We start from the raw sequence: 17315 nt of genomic DNA, 5'->3' as shown, positions 1-17315 counted from the left end.
AGCACTGAAACATGTGCTAAAATCCCACTGACTTCAGTATTTTAAAAAAAATATGGGCTTCAGGGTGTCAGAAACATTAATAATGTATTTATCTTCATAATAGTCATATAAGATAGGGAAATTCCATCGCCTCTTTTTTAACACATGGGAAAATTCAACACTTAAGCACAAGATCATCAGCCCATCTAAATGGATAACCACATAATATTTCTATTTAAATTATGCAAAAAGCTACAGCATGATGGGCAAGGCCTAAGCAAGCACAGAAAGGGGATCATTAATTTTATTAGTAGCACAGCAGTACTTTGGTTTTGTACACTGATTTGTCTTTTTCCTCTTTTAGAGGTAACTACTACTACTAAATTGCTGATATAGTTCAAAACATCCTAAAGAATAAAGCCTGATGTATCTTCTCTTATAGATTAGTAGCAGTTTAAAGGAAACCTGATTTAAACTATTAATATTTCTCTCACCAAGATGTAAAGTGAATCTACATAAATATAAGTTATATTATCTGCCAAGAACATATAGTATCCAGTTCCACTAGCTTCCAAAATAATCTAGAAATCTAGCTTTCAGTTGAGAATGCTTAATAATCTAGAAATGTTATTGCTGTTGTTCTTTTACATCCTAGCAAAGAAATCTTGAAAAAGACTTTTCTGTGGTGAAACTGCTAGGGAACACAGGATATAAAATGTAAATGTTGCTTGTGCTGGGGGGGAATAAAATACGAAATTTGAGCTGCATCAAATGATATTAATGTCCTTACAAAGCTAAGAAACGTAGATTTCAATAAACTGATTTAAAATGTGAACACTAAAATCAGCTAAATTATAGAAATAAGACTGTATATTTTACATACTATCATAAAGCATCTAAAAAGACACTATTGAAAATGATAACCAAAGTAAACAGTAAAAAGGAAAAACTTGACTGGAAAATATTTTATGGACAATAAGATGCACTATAAGATAAAATAAGATATACAACTTCATTAATGTTGTATATAATTTTTTTTTACTACATTTGTCCCAGGAGATAAAATAGATGCACTAAAAATGAAAATAGATCTACTCTATCAGAAAGCAGAATCATTTATCATGGTCAAAAAATCAAGAATATAAGTTATGCTTTTTCCTAGGCAAGTGTAACATTTGCAGCAGTCTCATAACTCTTGCATCAGTTGGCTGTTTTTCAGAACATAAACATTATTCGTTCATCTTGTCGTGATTTATCAGAGTGGGGAATCAATGGATACCAAATCCCATGGCTATAACATCCATGCCACTGATAAGTGCATTTAATGTATGTAATAAGTAACAAAGGGGCAAGCTGAGCCCAACTTTATCAATTCTTCCTCCAAAGATTGGGGTCACTCCTTAACGTGAACACTTGACAATCCAGTTTCTATGTGATCTCAGATGATCTGCTCCAGTCAGATCACCTGAGCTGGTTCACGTTCTCTGGCCATTACTGGGGACAAAAGGGAAGTACACATGCAAAATCATTGAGTGCTGATGCCGATGAGAGCCACATTATATAATTGTCATACTTCTTACCTATGTCAGCCAGCACTGCTAGTCCATTAGTGGCAGCCCTGCTCACAATCAAAACTATCTGCCAGAGAGGAGACGGGGCTGCAGAACAGTGTTTTGGGGGCATAACTCCACTAAGATGCTTTGAGATATGTGGGAACAGGACTGACTAGACTACATGCCTCTGTCGCCAGAGGCATGTAGATGAGGCTACCAGGCATAGGAAAATGAAGCGGCTATTTAAATAATCGCCGCTTCATTTAAATTTACATGGATGCCGCGCTGAGCCGATCAGCTGTTTGTCAGCTCAGCGCGGTAGTCTGGACGCGCGAGTGTCGACATCAAAGGCATTTGTCGACCACCCAGGTAAACCTCATTCCAGGAGGCGAACCTGGGTGGTCGACAAATGCCTTTGATGTCGACACCCGCGCGTCCAGACTACCGCGCTGAGCCGACAAACAGCTGATCGTCTCAGCGCGGCAGCCATGTAAATGTAAATGAAGCGGCGATTATTTAAATCGCTGCTTCATTTTCTTATGCCTGGTAGCCTCATCTACATGCCTCTGGAGACAGAGGTATGTAGTCTAGATGTAGCCTCATGACTCTTCATGAATTCACAAGATTTGCTTGTATAGGAGATCAGGACCTCTGACACGCTTTGAGGCTAAGCCTCTCTGAGACAAGATTTTTTCTTCTCCCCTATTCTTTTGCAACAAAACTTTCAGCAGTAGATCTTTTACTGGCGAGAAGGAGAACAGAAGTAGATTATACCAGAGATACAAGCCTAGCATTGCAGAAGAGAAACAAACTGGCATGTGCACATATGGAATTTAATAAATAAAAATCTCAGACATCGCTCAGACATTTAATAAAATATGCAATATGTATCTGGGGCATTTTTAGGTTCTTTGAGGATAATGAATGACCTATGTTAAAAAAGCTGTCTGCTATGCCCATTGTATAGTACAATCTATTTGTCAACTAAATATCTATGATCAATGTGCTCCCTCACATAACAAGAGAGGTTTGTATGGATTTTTGTTCCTGCTGAATTGAATGTATTGAATTTTTATTTTCTCTGGTTACTGTTGGAAGACAACTAAGGACAATTTTCAGTAAAGTATTTTTTAATTAAATAAAATGTTATCAAGTCAGATAATAGATGGCATCAGCACAGCTTCTCCCAGAAGGCAAGTTCTGATGGGTAACATTTGAAGTTATTCTTTTGCATTTAGCATTTTGTAAACTGCTACATAGTACATAAAGCACTATTATTTCTCATGAAAATTCTGAGATGGAGCAAAATATCATCTATTGACCTTACTGTGCAGAAGTTCTGTTGACATATGTTAACCCAGGGTATGTTTACACTACAGCATTATTTCGAAATATCTTATTTCAAAATAGCTTATTTCAAAATAACGCATCTACACACAAAATGCATTTTGAAATAGCGTTTGCCATTTCAAAATAGCGCGTCCACAGTAAGTGGACTCCGAATCTCATTTAAGGCTGGCTGGAACATAAACTCATGAACATAAACTCTCTTTATTTAACAAAACTGGGGGAAGGGAATGAAACTCTGGTGAGACTGGGGAAAGGAGAGAAGAGAGGGAGGAAACCTGGGAGGAGGGAGCTGGAAGGGGGAAGCAAGGGAAAGAAGGGGGAAGAGAAGCTCAGGGCTCAGAGTTGGGGGTCTCGCCAGGCTCAGGGTTGGAGATCTCACCGGACCAACTTGATTTTCATGCAAACCTGCTCCTGGGTTCGCAAGTGGCCTTTGGTGGCCAGGCTGGCAGCTATCCTGCCATAGACATCCACGTTCCTTCATCTAGTGTGGAGATCATGGATGTTGGGGGCATCCCCACCAAACCTGAATAAGGTCCATTATCTCCACCCTGGACCAGGCAGGCACCTGCCTTCTCCAGGCCCTGGCAGGCTCCTGGGAGCTGGCAGACTGCTCCTGGGGACCGGTGGAGGGCTGGCTGCCAGTGGATTGCTGGCTCTGGGCTGGCAGGCTTGGAGCTGGCACAGGCACTGTGGCCAGAGTCAACCCCTTTAAGGGCTCTGGAGAAGGGGGGAAGGGAGAGAAGTGTTCTTGATTGAGGCCAGAGTGGCCACCAGAGCACCTCGGGAAGGCTGGAGGCCCCCTATTTCGAAATAATTGTCTACACAGCACTTATTTCAAAATAGCTATTTCGAATTTGGCTTTATTCCTCATAGAATGAGGTTTACCAAATTTGAAATAAGCACTCCACTATTTCAAATTAATTTCAAAATAGTGGTTTGGCTGTGTAGACAGAATTAAGTGATTAACAGAATATTGGTCTGGTCATGAAGGCTAATTACTAGGGGACAAATCTTAGGGTACGTCTAGACTACCGGGTTTTGTCGACAGAAGTTTTGTTGACAGTATCTGTCGACAAAACTTCTGTCGACAAAGAGCGTCCAGACACATTGAGTTCTGTCAACAAAGCAAGCTGCTTTGTCGACAGAACCCTGTACTCTAGATGCAACCCTACAGGCAATAACACCTTCTGTCAACAGAACTCTGTTGACAGAAGGTGTTATGCCTCGTAAAATGAAGTATACCAGTGTCGACAAAACTGCTGAGTTCTGTCGACATTATGTCGACAGAACTCAGCGGTAGTGTAGACGCTGGTATAGTTTTGTCGACAAAAGTCCACTTTTGTCGACAAAACTCAGTAGTCTAGACACACCCTTAGTTTCATCTATTTGACTAGGGCTAGGATTCCACTCCAGGACTTTAATGAGACCATGAGACCAAGAAAATATCCTTCAGCCTCAATATAATAAATTAATACAAATGTATATAATACAACATTATTCAATAGGAAAACCTTAAAAAACAACCATACTGTGCAAAAATTTAAAATGACTATAGTTCACAGAAATAAAGCTAAGCAAAGTGTTATCCTAGATTAGCTAGTCTTCAAACAAAAAACAAACAAAAAAAACTGCACTGTCCATTCTTCAGTCTTCTAATTCATTCATTCCTAGGAACAAGAATTCATTTGTACTATGTGATCCCCACTGTTTTCTGATTACCCTGGGCACTCAATATCAGATTTTATTACCATTGCTTCCAAAAAAAACATCATTACTCAGTAAATCAGTGATTTTTGGTTCAGCACTTAATGTCTACCTGAGTCCTCTTTCGCAGTATATGAAATTATCTCAAAGTTATTTTGTTCACAAAGCTGCTTTTTGGGTGAGGAACTTTTAAATTTCTGTCTGCTGTCTTCAATCATCTTCCTGTTTTTTTCATTCTATAAGTTGCTTAACCAGGAACTTTGCCACAGAGAGTGTTTTTCTTTATTGCAAAAGCCCTCCAGCACAAGTGTGTACATATACTGCAGTGAACTAACAGAAAGTACCTTTGATACACTACCAAAGAGAAAAACATGATCAAACCAAACTTTACTCAGATTCTAGTAGTTCTTGTTGAACCTACAAAAATGTCACATATCTAAAAGCTTGTGCATATTATTACAGCTGAAATTGCAAAGATAGGAGGAACACTCTACTTCCCGCTCCCCCGCTTCGCTGCTATTACCTAACAATAGTTTGTGCTAATGCAATACCTGACAAAGCACAAACATCAGCTTCAATTAATAAACACAAAGATGAGGGAGAGGAAAGATAGGTAAAGTAATAGTTTTTATTGGTCCAACTTCGGTTGGAGCTAAAGACAAGCCTTCAGGCCTAAGGTCTGGAAAAAGTAAGTAGAGTGTCTGACCTAATCACAAAGTAGGACATTCTGTTAAAAATAGGGGGTATGCACATGCTGTAGGAGACCACTTAAAATGAAGTCTGGCTATAGCTGTATTGGTCCCAGGGTATGAGAGAAACGAGGTATAAGAGGTACTACCTTTTATTAAACCAATTTTTGTTGGTGGAAGGAAGCTTTTGAGTTTCACAGAGCTCTTCTTCAAGTCTGAAGTTGTACTAGAAAATCTGATGAAGTGTTCTGGGAAGTCTGAAAGCGTCTTTCCCCCAACACAAAGTAGCCGAATAAAGAGATATTATCTCACCTACCTTATGTCTGTAAAACAAGCAATTAAGATTTGTCAGGTAGTAGTGAGGTGCAGACAGTTAGAAAGACTAAGGTCATGTCTTCACTCCAGGAAAGACCGACACTGCCTCGATTGATCTTCTGGAGTTCTAGTAAAGACCCACTAAAATGAACTCAGAGGGTACCCCTGTCAGTGGACGGCACTCCTTTGCTCCTACGAGGAGTGAGCATTTGCTCCCATAGGCCTCCCACTGTGAGGATGGTGGAGAAACTCAAATCAAGGTATGTCAATTCCAGCTACATAATTAATGTAGCCGGAGTATATCTTGATTTGACCTTTCTCTTTAGTGTCACCCTGGCTTTAAAGGAACTTGCCATGAAATTGGGTGATCTGTTGATGAATGGTAGGAAGGTGTTGGGGTTTTTTTCCACCATGGCATTAAAATTCTGAATTACACAGGACACTTCTTGGCTGGATTTTACAGGAAGTTCAATCAAACTATTACAATCATTTCTTGTAATGTTTAGATCTCAGACATTTTCAGGAACATGAGTCCAGCAATTGTCTTAAAGAAAAACAAACACTATGCTGTAAAAGAAGAAGCTGCCTCAAACTTCAGGGAGCTAACACTCACCTTCCACCTACAGTCTTTCCACAGAAGAAAGCTTTTCAGAGGATAAAGCTGCATGCTCACAATTCTGCAGTTACTGTCTGTAAAGGTTCACAATGATATATAATTAAAATATTTTAAATATACAATTCTGTTATCCTAGTAAATGTATATGCAGTACATACCTGCAAACCTTAGATTTTTTGCTTTATTTGAATGAGTGAGCTACTATTTAAAACCTATTAAGTATGAGTATGAGACAGAAATGTCCTATTTATATAGAAATAAATATAAGGAAAGAAAATGTGTACAGTTATTCAAATATAACTTGGGGAAAAAAGGGCTTCTGACTTAGAAGTTTTTTGATAATTTCAGTGGGAAACAGTATGGCTATGTCTACACTCACGGCTTCTTGAGTGAGAAATATGCAAATGAAGCTAAGAGTGGAATATCTCCGAGTCTCATTTGCATACCTAATGAGCTGCTGTTTTGCAGAAGAGGCTCTTGCGCAAGAAGGAGCTGTCTACACGGCCCCTTCTTGCACAAGAAAAACTCTCTTGAGCAATGCTGCTACACCAATTATTTTCAGGAATAACGGCGTTGCGCAAGGAGGGGTTTCTTGCACAAGAAAGGGCAGTGTAGACAGCTCCTTCTGGCGCAAGAGCCTCTTCTGCAAAAATGGTGGCTCATTAGGTATGCAAATGAGGCTCGGCGATATTCCACGCTTAGCCTCATTTGCATATTTCTCACCCAAGAAGCCGCGAGTGTAGACATAGCCTATTTGTTTATTAAATAAAGGAACTGAGATTCAGGATTTCCAGGTTCTTTTCCTCACTCTGTTAATGATTCTCATTTGAGAAATCATTTGTGTATGGGCAGGCAAAGACCTTAATGAACATAAGGTGTATATAATCACACTACTGAACAGTGGTGCTACAGGCTACATTAAACCAATATTTGTATGGTACTTAAAAGATACTGAAAACAGAAGGCACTAAAATAATGAATTATTGAAAATAGTTATCCTCGTCTAATCCATTATTCCCTCCTGAAAGATAGGTAGACATTCTGCTGTGTTGTGCGTCTAGTTATAGGCTATAATTTTAAAGTGGAGTAAGGGAGAAGTTTTTGATGATTTAGAAAAATGGTAGTAACTTTTCTAACAAGGACACTACAAATGCTTTGCGTCGAATGTTCAGTAGAGGTAATAATAGATGTATTTTTTCATATCTTTAACCAACATCAAGAGAAAGGAAATACTATACCCATATTTTCTTGTTTTCGGTTCCTTCAGAATATTGGGAAATCCTGAATCTCAGTTCCTTTATTTAATAAACAAATAGGCTATGTCTACACTCGCGGCTTCTTGGGTGAGAAATCTACACTCACAACTCAAATTAGATCATTTGGGCATAAATACCCAACCCAACACCTAATCTGAGTTGTCTGACTGGAGAAGGCTCTCAGTAAATACCCAGAGGAGTAAGGAAAGAGGTAGTATAGAAGTATGGCTTTACAATAGCAACTTATCACCTTTCCCATATAAATCCAGTCTGTGCAGTGAGCACTAGAGGACCTGTGCAGTGTGGGAAGTAGTCAAGGTTCCTTCTAAGGGAGGGTGAATTCAAGAATGTGTAAGGTGGAAAGAGGGAATTGAATATTTAGAAAAAATATATAAAATTTAGGGCCTGCTAGGAGGAGACATATGCAAAGTATTGCTGTGGTGTCTGTCACTGAATATGTTCCTCTATCTATTTCTTATACCCAATAATTAACCTTGTGATACAGATTAATCTTTTAAAAATAAAATCTGAAATAACTGAAATTTAAATATTCATTGATAACTTAAATTTGTCATTTAAATATTCCCTAATTAGACTGTTCTCATAGTTAGGTAATCCCAGAGATTTCAGAGTGATTCAAATCTCAATCTCCTGTCACAATGACATACCCAAATGGGCTTGAGGTATTCATAATAAAAGTCACTTTGTGATGAGATATTAACTCAAAGTAGTAGGCAAAGTTTATATTTTGAAAGTAAATTAAAAAAACCCTGGCAAAACTCTAATCACTGTTGCAATTACTATGATAAGATGAACTGGTGACCAGTCTTGGTGAGACACAAAATGTAAGAGAACTTTTTTGCCACAAATTGGAGATTGAAGAGAATTGTTAGAATCTAGCAAACGGATTCCCTTTTGCATTAAACTCAATGTCTATAACCCAGTTGTGGCTTCCAATTTTCATTTTCTCCCAATCCATACAACCTCTAGTTTGGAACCACTGACTATGATCTCTAAAGGTGCATCTACATAGCAGGGCATAACTCAAAATAAGCTACGCAAATTGAGCTACATCAATCACATATCTTATTTCAAAATTGGGAGTGTCTACACAGCACTTATTTCAAAACAGAACATTCTTCCTCTGACTTCCTTTACTCCTTGTACAATGAGCATTACAAGAGTGAGAGTAAGAAGTCCTCCAGTTTGACAGTAATTCAAAATTATTTTGAAATAACTGCCTGCTGTATAGATGCAGACTTAAGTTATTTCAAAATAACACTAGTTATTTCAAAATAATGTTGCTGTGTAGACATACCCTAAGGGACTGAAAACTACCTGGAGAACTGGCACAGTGTACTGGAATTTTCCTCTCCATCCTCCCCACCTACTTCATCCCTCTATGTCTCCTAAACCAGATAAGTAGAGGTCACTTGGCACAGGTGCTGGCTCTGCCAGATTATCACCAGCTGAGAAATCCCAACTGCCAAGAAAATTCTCCACTGGCCAATTGCAGCCAATTCACATTCTTTTTATCACATCTCAGGCAATACAAAGTGGAAGGAGCTGGAACTGCAAATCTGGGTCTCTATCCGAACATATTTGCAAAGTACAGTTTGCTCGGCTTCTGAAAACATAGTTAGGCATATATATAGGCATATATTCAGAACCAGCCAGGTCCCTATATATATATATATATATATATATATATATATATATATATATATATATATAGGGACCTGGCTGGTTCTGAATCAGGGAATTTGTGGACCAGAGGATGTCAATGCTGTCTGCTCTGCTGTTTCTGGTTGTGGTATATTGAATAAGTGAGGGGAGTGCTCATGGGAAGAAGTTGGGAAGAAGCTGGGTGGCTGTGGAGCCCCATGGCCAGGGGCCAAAAGTACAGCCCTGTGGGAGCGCACAAAATCCTACATCTGCTGGGCTGTGTTCCTGGATGCAGGGCTCCACAGCCATCCTGCTTCTTCACCTGAGCATTCCCTGCCCATCCTTACACTTCTTCCCTCCCTGAGCGTGAACGCTGCAAATGATCTATTGCAATGTTCTGGAAGTTCTGGTAGGGTGGTGGTGGAGTTGCTGAATGCAGGGCCAGCTTTTCCCCATGAATACTCCAGCCTGGGAGCATCGGTGGGGATACAAGATGTTATCAAAAAATGGAAGTCTGGATTATAGAAGTCCAACCAGTACTATTTTGTGTTATTTTAATTAATATAGTATAGGAATCCTACTCATAACAGTACCCCCGTCAAGAGTCTGATTTATCATATACCCCCAAGTTTCATTACACTGTTACTGAAAAATGCTTATTTTCTCATTTTTAAATGATAATTATAAAATAAATCAGTTGGAACATAAATATCAATGTAAATATCAGTGTATCGGTGTAAACAAGTCATTGTATGAAATTCTACTTTGCACTAACTTGACTATTGTTTTTTGTCACCTGTTGTAAAAATAAACAAATATTTAGATTAGTTGATGTACCATCTGGAAGATCCCTGTCTTCCCCCAGGGTAACAAGCATTCCTAGCTAGGAACCACTGTCTTAGACTATCATCTAGTTGCCTCACTAGAAATGGGGAAAACTATAACTATAACTATACCAGAGGTATCCCGGAAAACCCCCACAGTGTAGACGTGTAGACCCCTACTGGGAGACTCATTAAAAATATTTCCCTGTATCACCTCTTCAAAGAACTCCTTCACTAATGTCACAGTGGCCAGCCAAAGAAGCTGGTTAAACATATATGTTTTACACTATACACTGAAGGCAAATCACCAGAGGGAGTGAATTCCTTACACATAGGCCCACAGCTAAGCTATGATCTTTGGCCCATTCTGTGTACCTACTGAGGAGCAAGGGACTGTTTTGCATCCATACCATGAATAGCAACAGAGTGAGAAGATTGACCTCCATAGAACTGTTATGTCCATCCTGTGACTGTGGCTTGGCCCCCTGGTGCTCTGGCCAATGCAGCTGCACCAGTGAGCTGGGGAGAAAGTATGGGGTTCATGCCCCTCGGACCGTAGGGGAATCAGGAGGCACTTTGCGATATCTGCTCTTTGGGCAGCACCATTACCCAGTGCTTCAAAACAGGGTCGGATTGCCAACTCTCTCTGAAGCTATTCCTGAAGGCTTTTTCCCCCCAACATGATAATGCCATTTTCTTAAAATATCCTATTAAAATTTTATTGCTTTCAATACACTCTGGGAGATTGATGTTGATTCCAGGAGACTCCAGGCCTTTCTTAGTCAGTTTCAGCCCTAAACAGGGCTTGTCATGTAATGATTCAATAAATCCCCGAGGTAACAAAATAATCCTTAATCTGGACATGGCAGTAAATGAAAACAGAGGGATGAATTTTAAGTAACAGGTTGAAGTTCTTACGTATAACACGTAACACATACTCCCACATAGTAGGCATTTTAACTGGTACAAGTACAGGGGTCATAGGGTTCACACTATTTAACTTGGGATAGACTCTCTTAAGTTTACATCTCTCTCAATTGGCCTATAGGTATATGAAGACTCTAGAAGGGGAGGTTCCACTCCTGCATCCCTCCATCTGTGCTCTCCTTCCCCTTTCTACCAGGGATGCCCCAGTCAAGCTAGTTTTCCACCTATCAAGGCAGGTGGGTGGAACCCATTTCATTGCTTGCTATGAATATCTATCTCCAGTAAATTATACCTGAACATTTGGTTGTCATCTCTGTAAAATATTTAGGAAATGGGATCACCTAGGGCTTTCTGTTCATTCTGAACTTTTAAAAGAAGCCAGGGAAATGGTTGAAAGATGTTAAATACACTCAGAGTACCACTTTAGCTATATCAGGGTAACATGCATGAAGTCAATGCAATCTTAAGAAAAAGATCATAGAATCATAGAATCCTAGGGCTGGAAGAGACCTCAGGTGGTCATCAAGTCCAGCTCCCTGCCCAAAGCAGGACCAATCCCAACTAAATCAACCCAGCCAGGGCTTTGTCAAGCTGAGACTTAAAAAAAAAAGATGCTGCACAGCATTTGAGGTACCACTGAAGATCATAGAATCATAAAATACTAGGACTGGAAGGGACCTCAAGAGATCATCGAGTCCAGTCCCCTGTCCTCATGGAAGGACCAAATACCGTCTAGACCATCCCTAATAGACATTTATCTAACCTACTCTTAAATATCTCCAGAGATGAGGATTCCACAACCTCCCTGGGCAATTTATTCCAGTGTTTGGCTACCCTGACAGTTAGGAACTTTTTCCTAATGTTCAACCTAAACCTCCCTTGCTGCAGTTTAAGCCCATTGCTTCTTGTTATAAATTATTATTTATAATCTTATAAATCATATAAGATTAAATAATATGAGTTCCCAGACAAGACAAGCTACTTATATGAAACAATCTTATGCAATATACCTGCCAGCTTCTTAACCTATATACCACGCACTTCATACTGGTTTTAAGAGGGTAACTATACAGTTATGCTTTATTTTTAGCTTTTTTATGACATATGTTTAGTTTCATGTTGATTACATGAACAATTCTTTCTACTAAGTTATTTCTGTAAAACATCTGAAGCACAACATTATTACAGCACAATAGTTTGTCCTTCATATGGAAAACACATGCTCGGTATTATTTTGCAAAAGTGTTTGTGATTCATTTGAATTTGAAATTATAATGAATATTGCATATTGTCACTTCCTGTGGCATTAAATCCAAACTCATTTTCTTTAATACCACATAAATATGTATTCAAATGAACAGAGGAATTTATGCAAATTCCAGCTTCTTCTGTAATATTAACAGAATGAAACACTTCTAGGTTCCCTTTTTCTAAAGACCCACTCTTACAAGTGCAGAAGCATCACCTCTGCAATTCTTACAGAGACTATGCTGACGAATGAGATGCAACAATTTACTCAGTGACAGTTTGGGGAGTGAGTGAACTGGCTCACACTCTGCAACTCATGGATAATACAGGTAATCTGCAAATGCATGACGTGTGCTTCTGAACCAGTTTTGTAAAAATGGTGAAGACAAAACTTATCTGAGACCACTGCAAACCCCATTACCATCTCTGCCCTGCAGAATGCTTTCTCATTAATAATATGGAGAGAGAATTATAGAATCATGGAATCATAGGGCTTGAAGAGACCTCAGGAAGTCATCGAGTCCAGTCCTCTGCCCAAAGCAGGACCAACCCAACTAAATCATCCCAGCCAGAGCTTTGTCAAGCCGAGACTTAAAAACCTCTAGGGATGGAGATTTCACCACCTTCTTAGGTAACACATTCCAGTACTTCACCACCCTCCTGGTGATATAGCTTTTTCCTAATAGCCAACCTAGACCTCCCCCACTGTAACTTGAGACCATTGCTCCTTTGTTCTGCCATCCGTCACTACTGAGATGGTTCCAGTCCTTCAGTCTTTACTCCAATTGAAGTCAATGGAAGTTTTACTTGCTTAAGGGTGGAAGGTCCAGACACTGTTCTGATAACAGTAACAAAATGTTTATGATAAAACATTACTTTCTATTTTATATTTACTCTTGCCAAAATATATCACCGTATATCTACAGAGATGAATTTTATATAAGAAAAGATGCTATTTACTTTCAATATAAGTACCCTACCCTAACTGGAACATGAGAGATCCTCAAATTCTTCAGCCTATAAAATAAAAACAATCACTTCCAAGAGCTTAACTTGTGATGGATTCATTTTCTTATACCCACAGATGCCTCAGAAATTCCTAGTCTATTTTGAGAAATGAAGCCAGTATGACAGTGTATTCCCTTAAAAACAACTTTTTTTAAAATTAGTGGAACCTTGGAGACTAACACAACGATGTGTATAGTATCATGAGTTTTCATGGGCAAAACCCACTTCTTCAGATGAGATGATCTTGAGTGTATTTACTTGTTTGCCTAGAACATCACTATTACCCAGCAGACATATTCCAGTATAGTGATATCAACCCTTGAGGTATTTCTTTTGAAGTTTAGACTTTTGGGAATGTGATTTTTTTCAGCCACTTATGTCAAAGCAATCCCAGTACCAAAAACACATGACAGCTCTGGACTCAAATACTCTTATGCCCTGAAGTGGTGTGGTTTTTTTTTTTAATAAATGTATTTGATCTCTCTCCCCAGGTCAGTAGGCTTTTCCCCTTCAAACAGAAGAGAATGGTTTTCCTCAATACATTTGTCAAGACAAATGATGGAGAACAAAACTGATACAGTATCTCAAAGTCGCTTGAAAGGTGGGCAGGTATAGTATGACATGAGTCAGTGTCTAATAATTTTCTGCTTTCAAAGAACTTTTACTGTGTAGAGATAAAAGCTCAGTATTTCAAAACCTAACTTGTACCATGTCATCATAATATAATAGTTTACACTAGAATACCAGAAGCAATTCAGTATTTCATATTTTCTCCAACAGTGCATGAAAACCATTCAAGTTTTAAACCCTCAAGTACTTTGTTTCTGGAACCCCCTGAGTAATTTAAGAATGAGAGTATCAGGAGCCATTACTGAGGCATTATAAGGAAGTGAAACAATTTTAGAGTCAAAGTTCTATGCAGAGAAGAATAGTACAACATATAACACTTAAATATCTGTCCAATACATACAATACTTGCTTTGCCTACCTGCCTCTCTGGAAATCTGCATGAAGGACTCCACTCCTTTTTCTCCATAATTTCCTTCAGATGCTAAAGTTGACACATAATTCCACCCCAAAGCTTTTACAATGTCAACCATTGCCTGTGCTTGGAAGGAGTCTGGAGGGACCACTCGTGAGAAGAAATCGTAGCGCCTGTCATCACTTAATTCTGGGGCAGTTGAGGCATAACTGATCTGGGGAATCTGCAGGGAAAAAAAGGTTACTGATAAATAATATGTTCATAAATTCGCCATAGTTCTAGCATTAGTTTCAGCTAAACCTCTGTTAGTCCACCATATATCTGTCTGTTATTTTCTTTCTCCTTCAGTACCTCCTTGCAAGTCAAATAATCCATCTAGTAAATTACTTCAGGAGTGAACAAATTACAAGCAAAGTAATCACCGAAATAAACTATTTTCAGTTCGTTCTGAAAATTCTCAAACACATTTAAGAGACTGATACTCAAAAATATCTATTGTGCTACTGAATAAGTAATTTGTGAACAGAATGTCTGTTCTTGCCTTTGCATATCACATGTAGCATATACAATTGGCCAGTTGTTCATTTAACTGTTCGTTTACATCTCCTGATATCCACTTTGTAAATGGAGCCTCATTACTATGCACAAACTGTGCATGCAATTGTACACAGTTTTGCACCTGACATTTTCAAAATCAGGCCCTAGATATTTCATTTTAGTGTGGATAGCTTTTTTGTTCCTATGGCAGCGGTGACACTTTTTTTTTCTAATAAGCCATGATCTTCAGCTTCCAAGTTAAAACAAATGGCTCATTCATAAGAAAACCACAGTAGAAAAATTAAAAAGTAACATTCTTCCAAATTCCCCTCTGAGTTCTTCTATTTGTTGGGATTAATCTAGCTCAAATCAAACTATTTATTTCTTCCCTTGAGGCTACCATGGCCAAACAAAGCAGCGAACAGAACAATCTGTATATATATCCTTTTTACTAGTCATCAGGTTTTACAAGTATCTAATCGTTTGGGAACCTGAAGTTCAACTGAGAAGCTTAGAGAGAAGGACTCACCATGTGCCCAAGCATGATAATAAATTTAAGATGGTTTATGCCTGTGGAAACATCAATATTTCATGCTAAAGTACAAATATTTTGGTATGCTCTGACAGTCACCTCCTATCTTTACAAAAGCATTCCTACCAATGTGTATTGCTCTTCTCGCTCTCTCAAAAGGAAGGAACAATACATCCCAGGGATCAATCCTGGAAAGTCCTCAATTCCTTCAACTCCTACTGAGATCAGTGTAAGTTTAAAATCACTGAACGTCCCCAAGAATCTTACAGGATGAGGTCCCAAATATGCCTTTAAATAATTATGGAAAGACGGCAGCACAGCAATAAAGCCAGTCGAGCAGATATATACATTTAGGGTATGCCTATACTTGCCTTCGAAGTAGGGAGGCAAATGAAGCATACTGAAGTTGCAAATCAAGCCCAGGATTTAAATATCCCGCACTAGATTTGCATGTTCCCGGCCGGTCGCCATTTTAGAAATTCACTAGCCCGGAGTAACTGCCCGCGTCTACACACGGCAGTGAAACAGGAGTCTGATTTAAAGCCCCTAATTCGAATTAGCTGGTAAACCTCATTGCAGGAGGAATACCAGCTAATTCAAGTTAGGGCTTTAAATCGGACTCCTGTTTCACTGCCGCGTGTAGACGCGGGCAGTTATTCCGGGCTAGTGAATTTCTAAAATGGCGACCAGCAGGGAATATGCAAATCTAGTGCAGGATATTTAAATCCCGGACTTGATTTGCAAGTTTGGTATGCTTCATTTGCCTTCCTACTTCAAAGTAGGGGGCAAGTCTAGACATACCCTTACTGAACTACAGTCAGTGTTAAAATCCCAACAATTGCTGAAACATATTATCTTATCTAGAGACACTTTGTAATTTCTAGACATGGTTCAGATGCCTGTCTAATGTGACCATTATAAGACACAACACTTATTCATAGAATCATAGAATAATAGAACCATAGAGCTGGAAGAGACCTCAGAAGGTCATCAAGTCCAATCCCCTGCTCTAGGCAGGAGAAATCCCAACTAAATCAACCTGGCCAGGGCTTTGTCAAGCTAAGACTTAAACACCTCTAGGGATGGAGACTCCACTACTTCCCTAGGTAACCCATTCCAGTCCTTCACTACCCTCCTGGTGAAATAGTTTTTCCTAATATCCAACCTGGACCTCTCCCACCACAACTTGAGACCATTGCTCCTTGTTCTGCCATCTGTCACTACTGAGAACATCCTTTCTCCATCCTCTTTGGAACCTCCCTCCAGGAAGTTGAAGGCTGCTAGCAAATCCCCCTCACTCTTTCCTTCTGCAGACAAAACATACCCAACTCCCTCAGCCTCTCCTCATAAGTCATATGCTCCAGCCCCCTAATCATTTTGGTTGCCCTCTGCAGGACCCTCTCCAATGTGTCCACATCCTTTTTGTAGTGAGGGGGCCCAGAACTGGACACAATACTCCAGATGTGGCCTCACCAGAGCCGAATAAAAGGGAATAATGACATCTCTGGATCTGCTGGCAATGCTTCTCTTAATGCAACCTAATATGCCACTAGCCTTCTTGGCTACAAGGGCACACTGTTGACTCATATCCAACTTCTCATCCACTATAACCCCAGGTCCTTTTCTGCAGAACTACTTAGCTGGTTGGTCCCCAGCTTGTAACAATGCTTGTGATTCTTCCTTCCCAAGTGCAGGACTCTGCACTTGTCTTTGTTGAACCTCATCAGATTTCTTGTGGCCCAATCCTCCAATTTGTCTAAGTCACTCTGGACCCTATCTCTGCCCTCAAGCATATCTACCTCTCCCCCTAACTTAGTGTAATCCGCAAACTTGCTGAGGGTGCAATCCATCTCCTCATCCGGGTCATTAATAAAGATATTGAACAAAACCGGTCTTAGAACTGAATCTTGGGGCACTCTGCTAGAAACCGATCGCCATCCTGACATCGAGCCATTGATCACTACTCACTGGGCCCGGCCTTCTATCCATCTTTCTATCCATCTTACTGTCCATTTATCCAATCCACATTCCCTTAACTTGCTGGCAAGAATATTGTGGGAGACCGCATCAAAAGCCTTGCTAAAGTCAAGGTATATCACATCCACTGACTTTCCCCCATCCACAGAGCCA

At 39.5% G+C, this 17315-nt stretch overlaps 1 protein-coding gene across 1 annotated transcript in view; it reads right to left on the bottom strand.

Moving 5' to 3' along the window:
* The window catches only part of GRM7 (glutamate metabotropic receptor 7), a 673160-nt gene that overhangs the window by 421390 nt on the left and 234455 nt on the right, over positions 1-17315 (bottom strand). The window contains exon 4 of the mRNA XM_075938705.1: positions 14123-14339. Coding sequence (XP_075794820.1) covers positions 14123-14339 — 217 coding nt within the window. The remainder of the gene's footprint in view (positions 1-14122; positions 14340-17315) is intronic.

This window comes from Pelodiscus sinensis, chromosome 11, assembly GCF_049634645.1.
Source record: "Pelodiscus sinensis isolate JC-2024 chromosome 11, ASM4963464v1, whole genome shotgun sequence".
Lineage (NCBI taxonomy): Eukaryota > Metazoa > Chordata > Testudines > Trionychidae > Pelodiscus > Pelodiscus sinensis.
The sequence above is the reverse complement of the archived record's forward strand: the minus strand, read 5'-3'. Positions and strand labels throughout refer to the sequence as shown.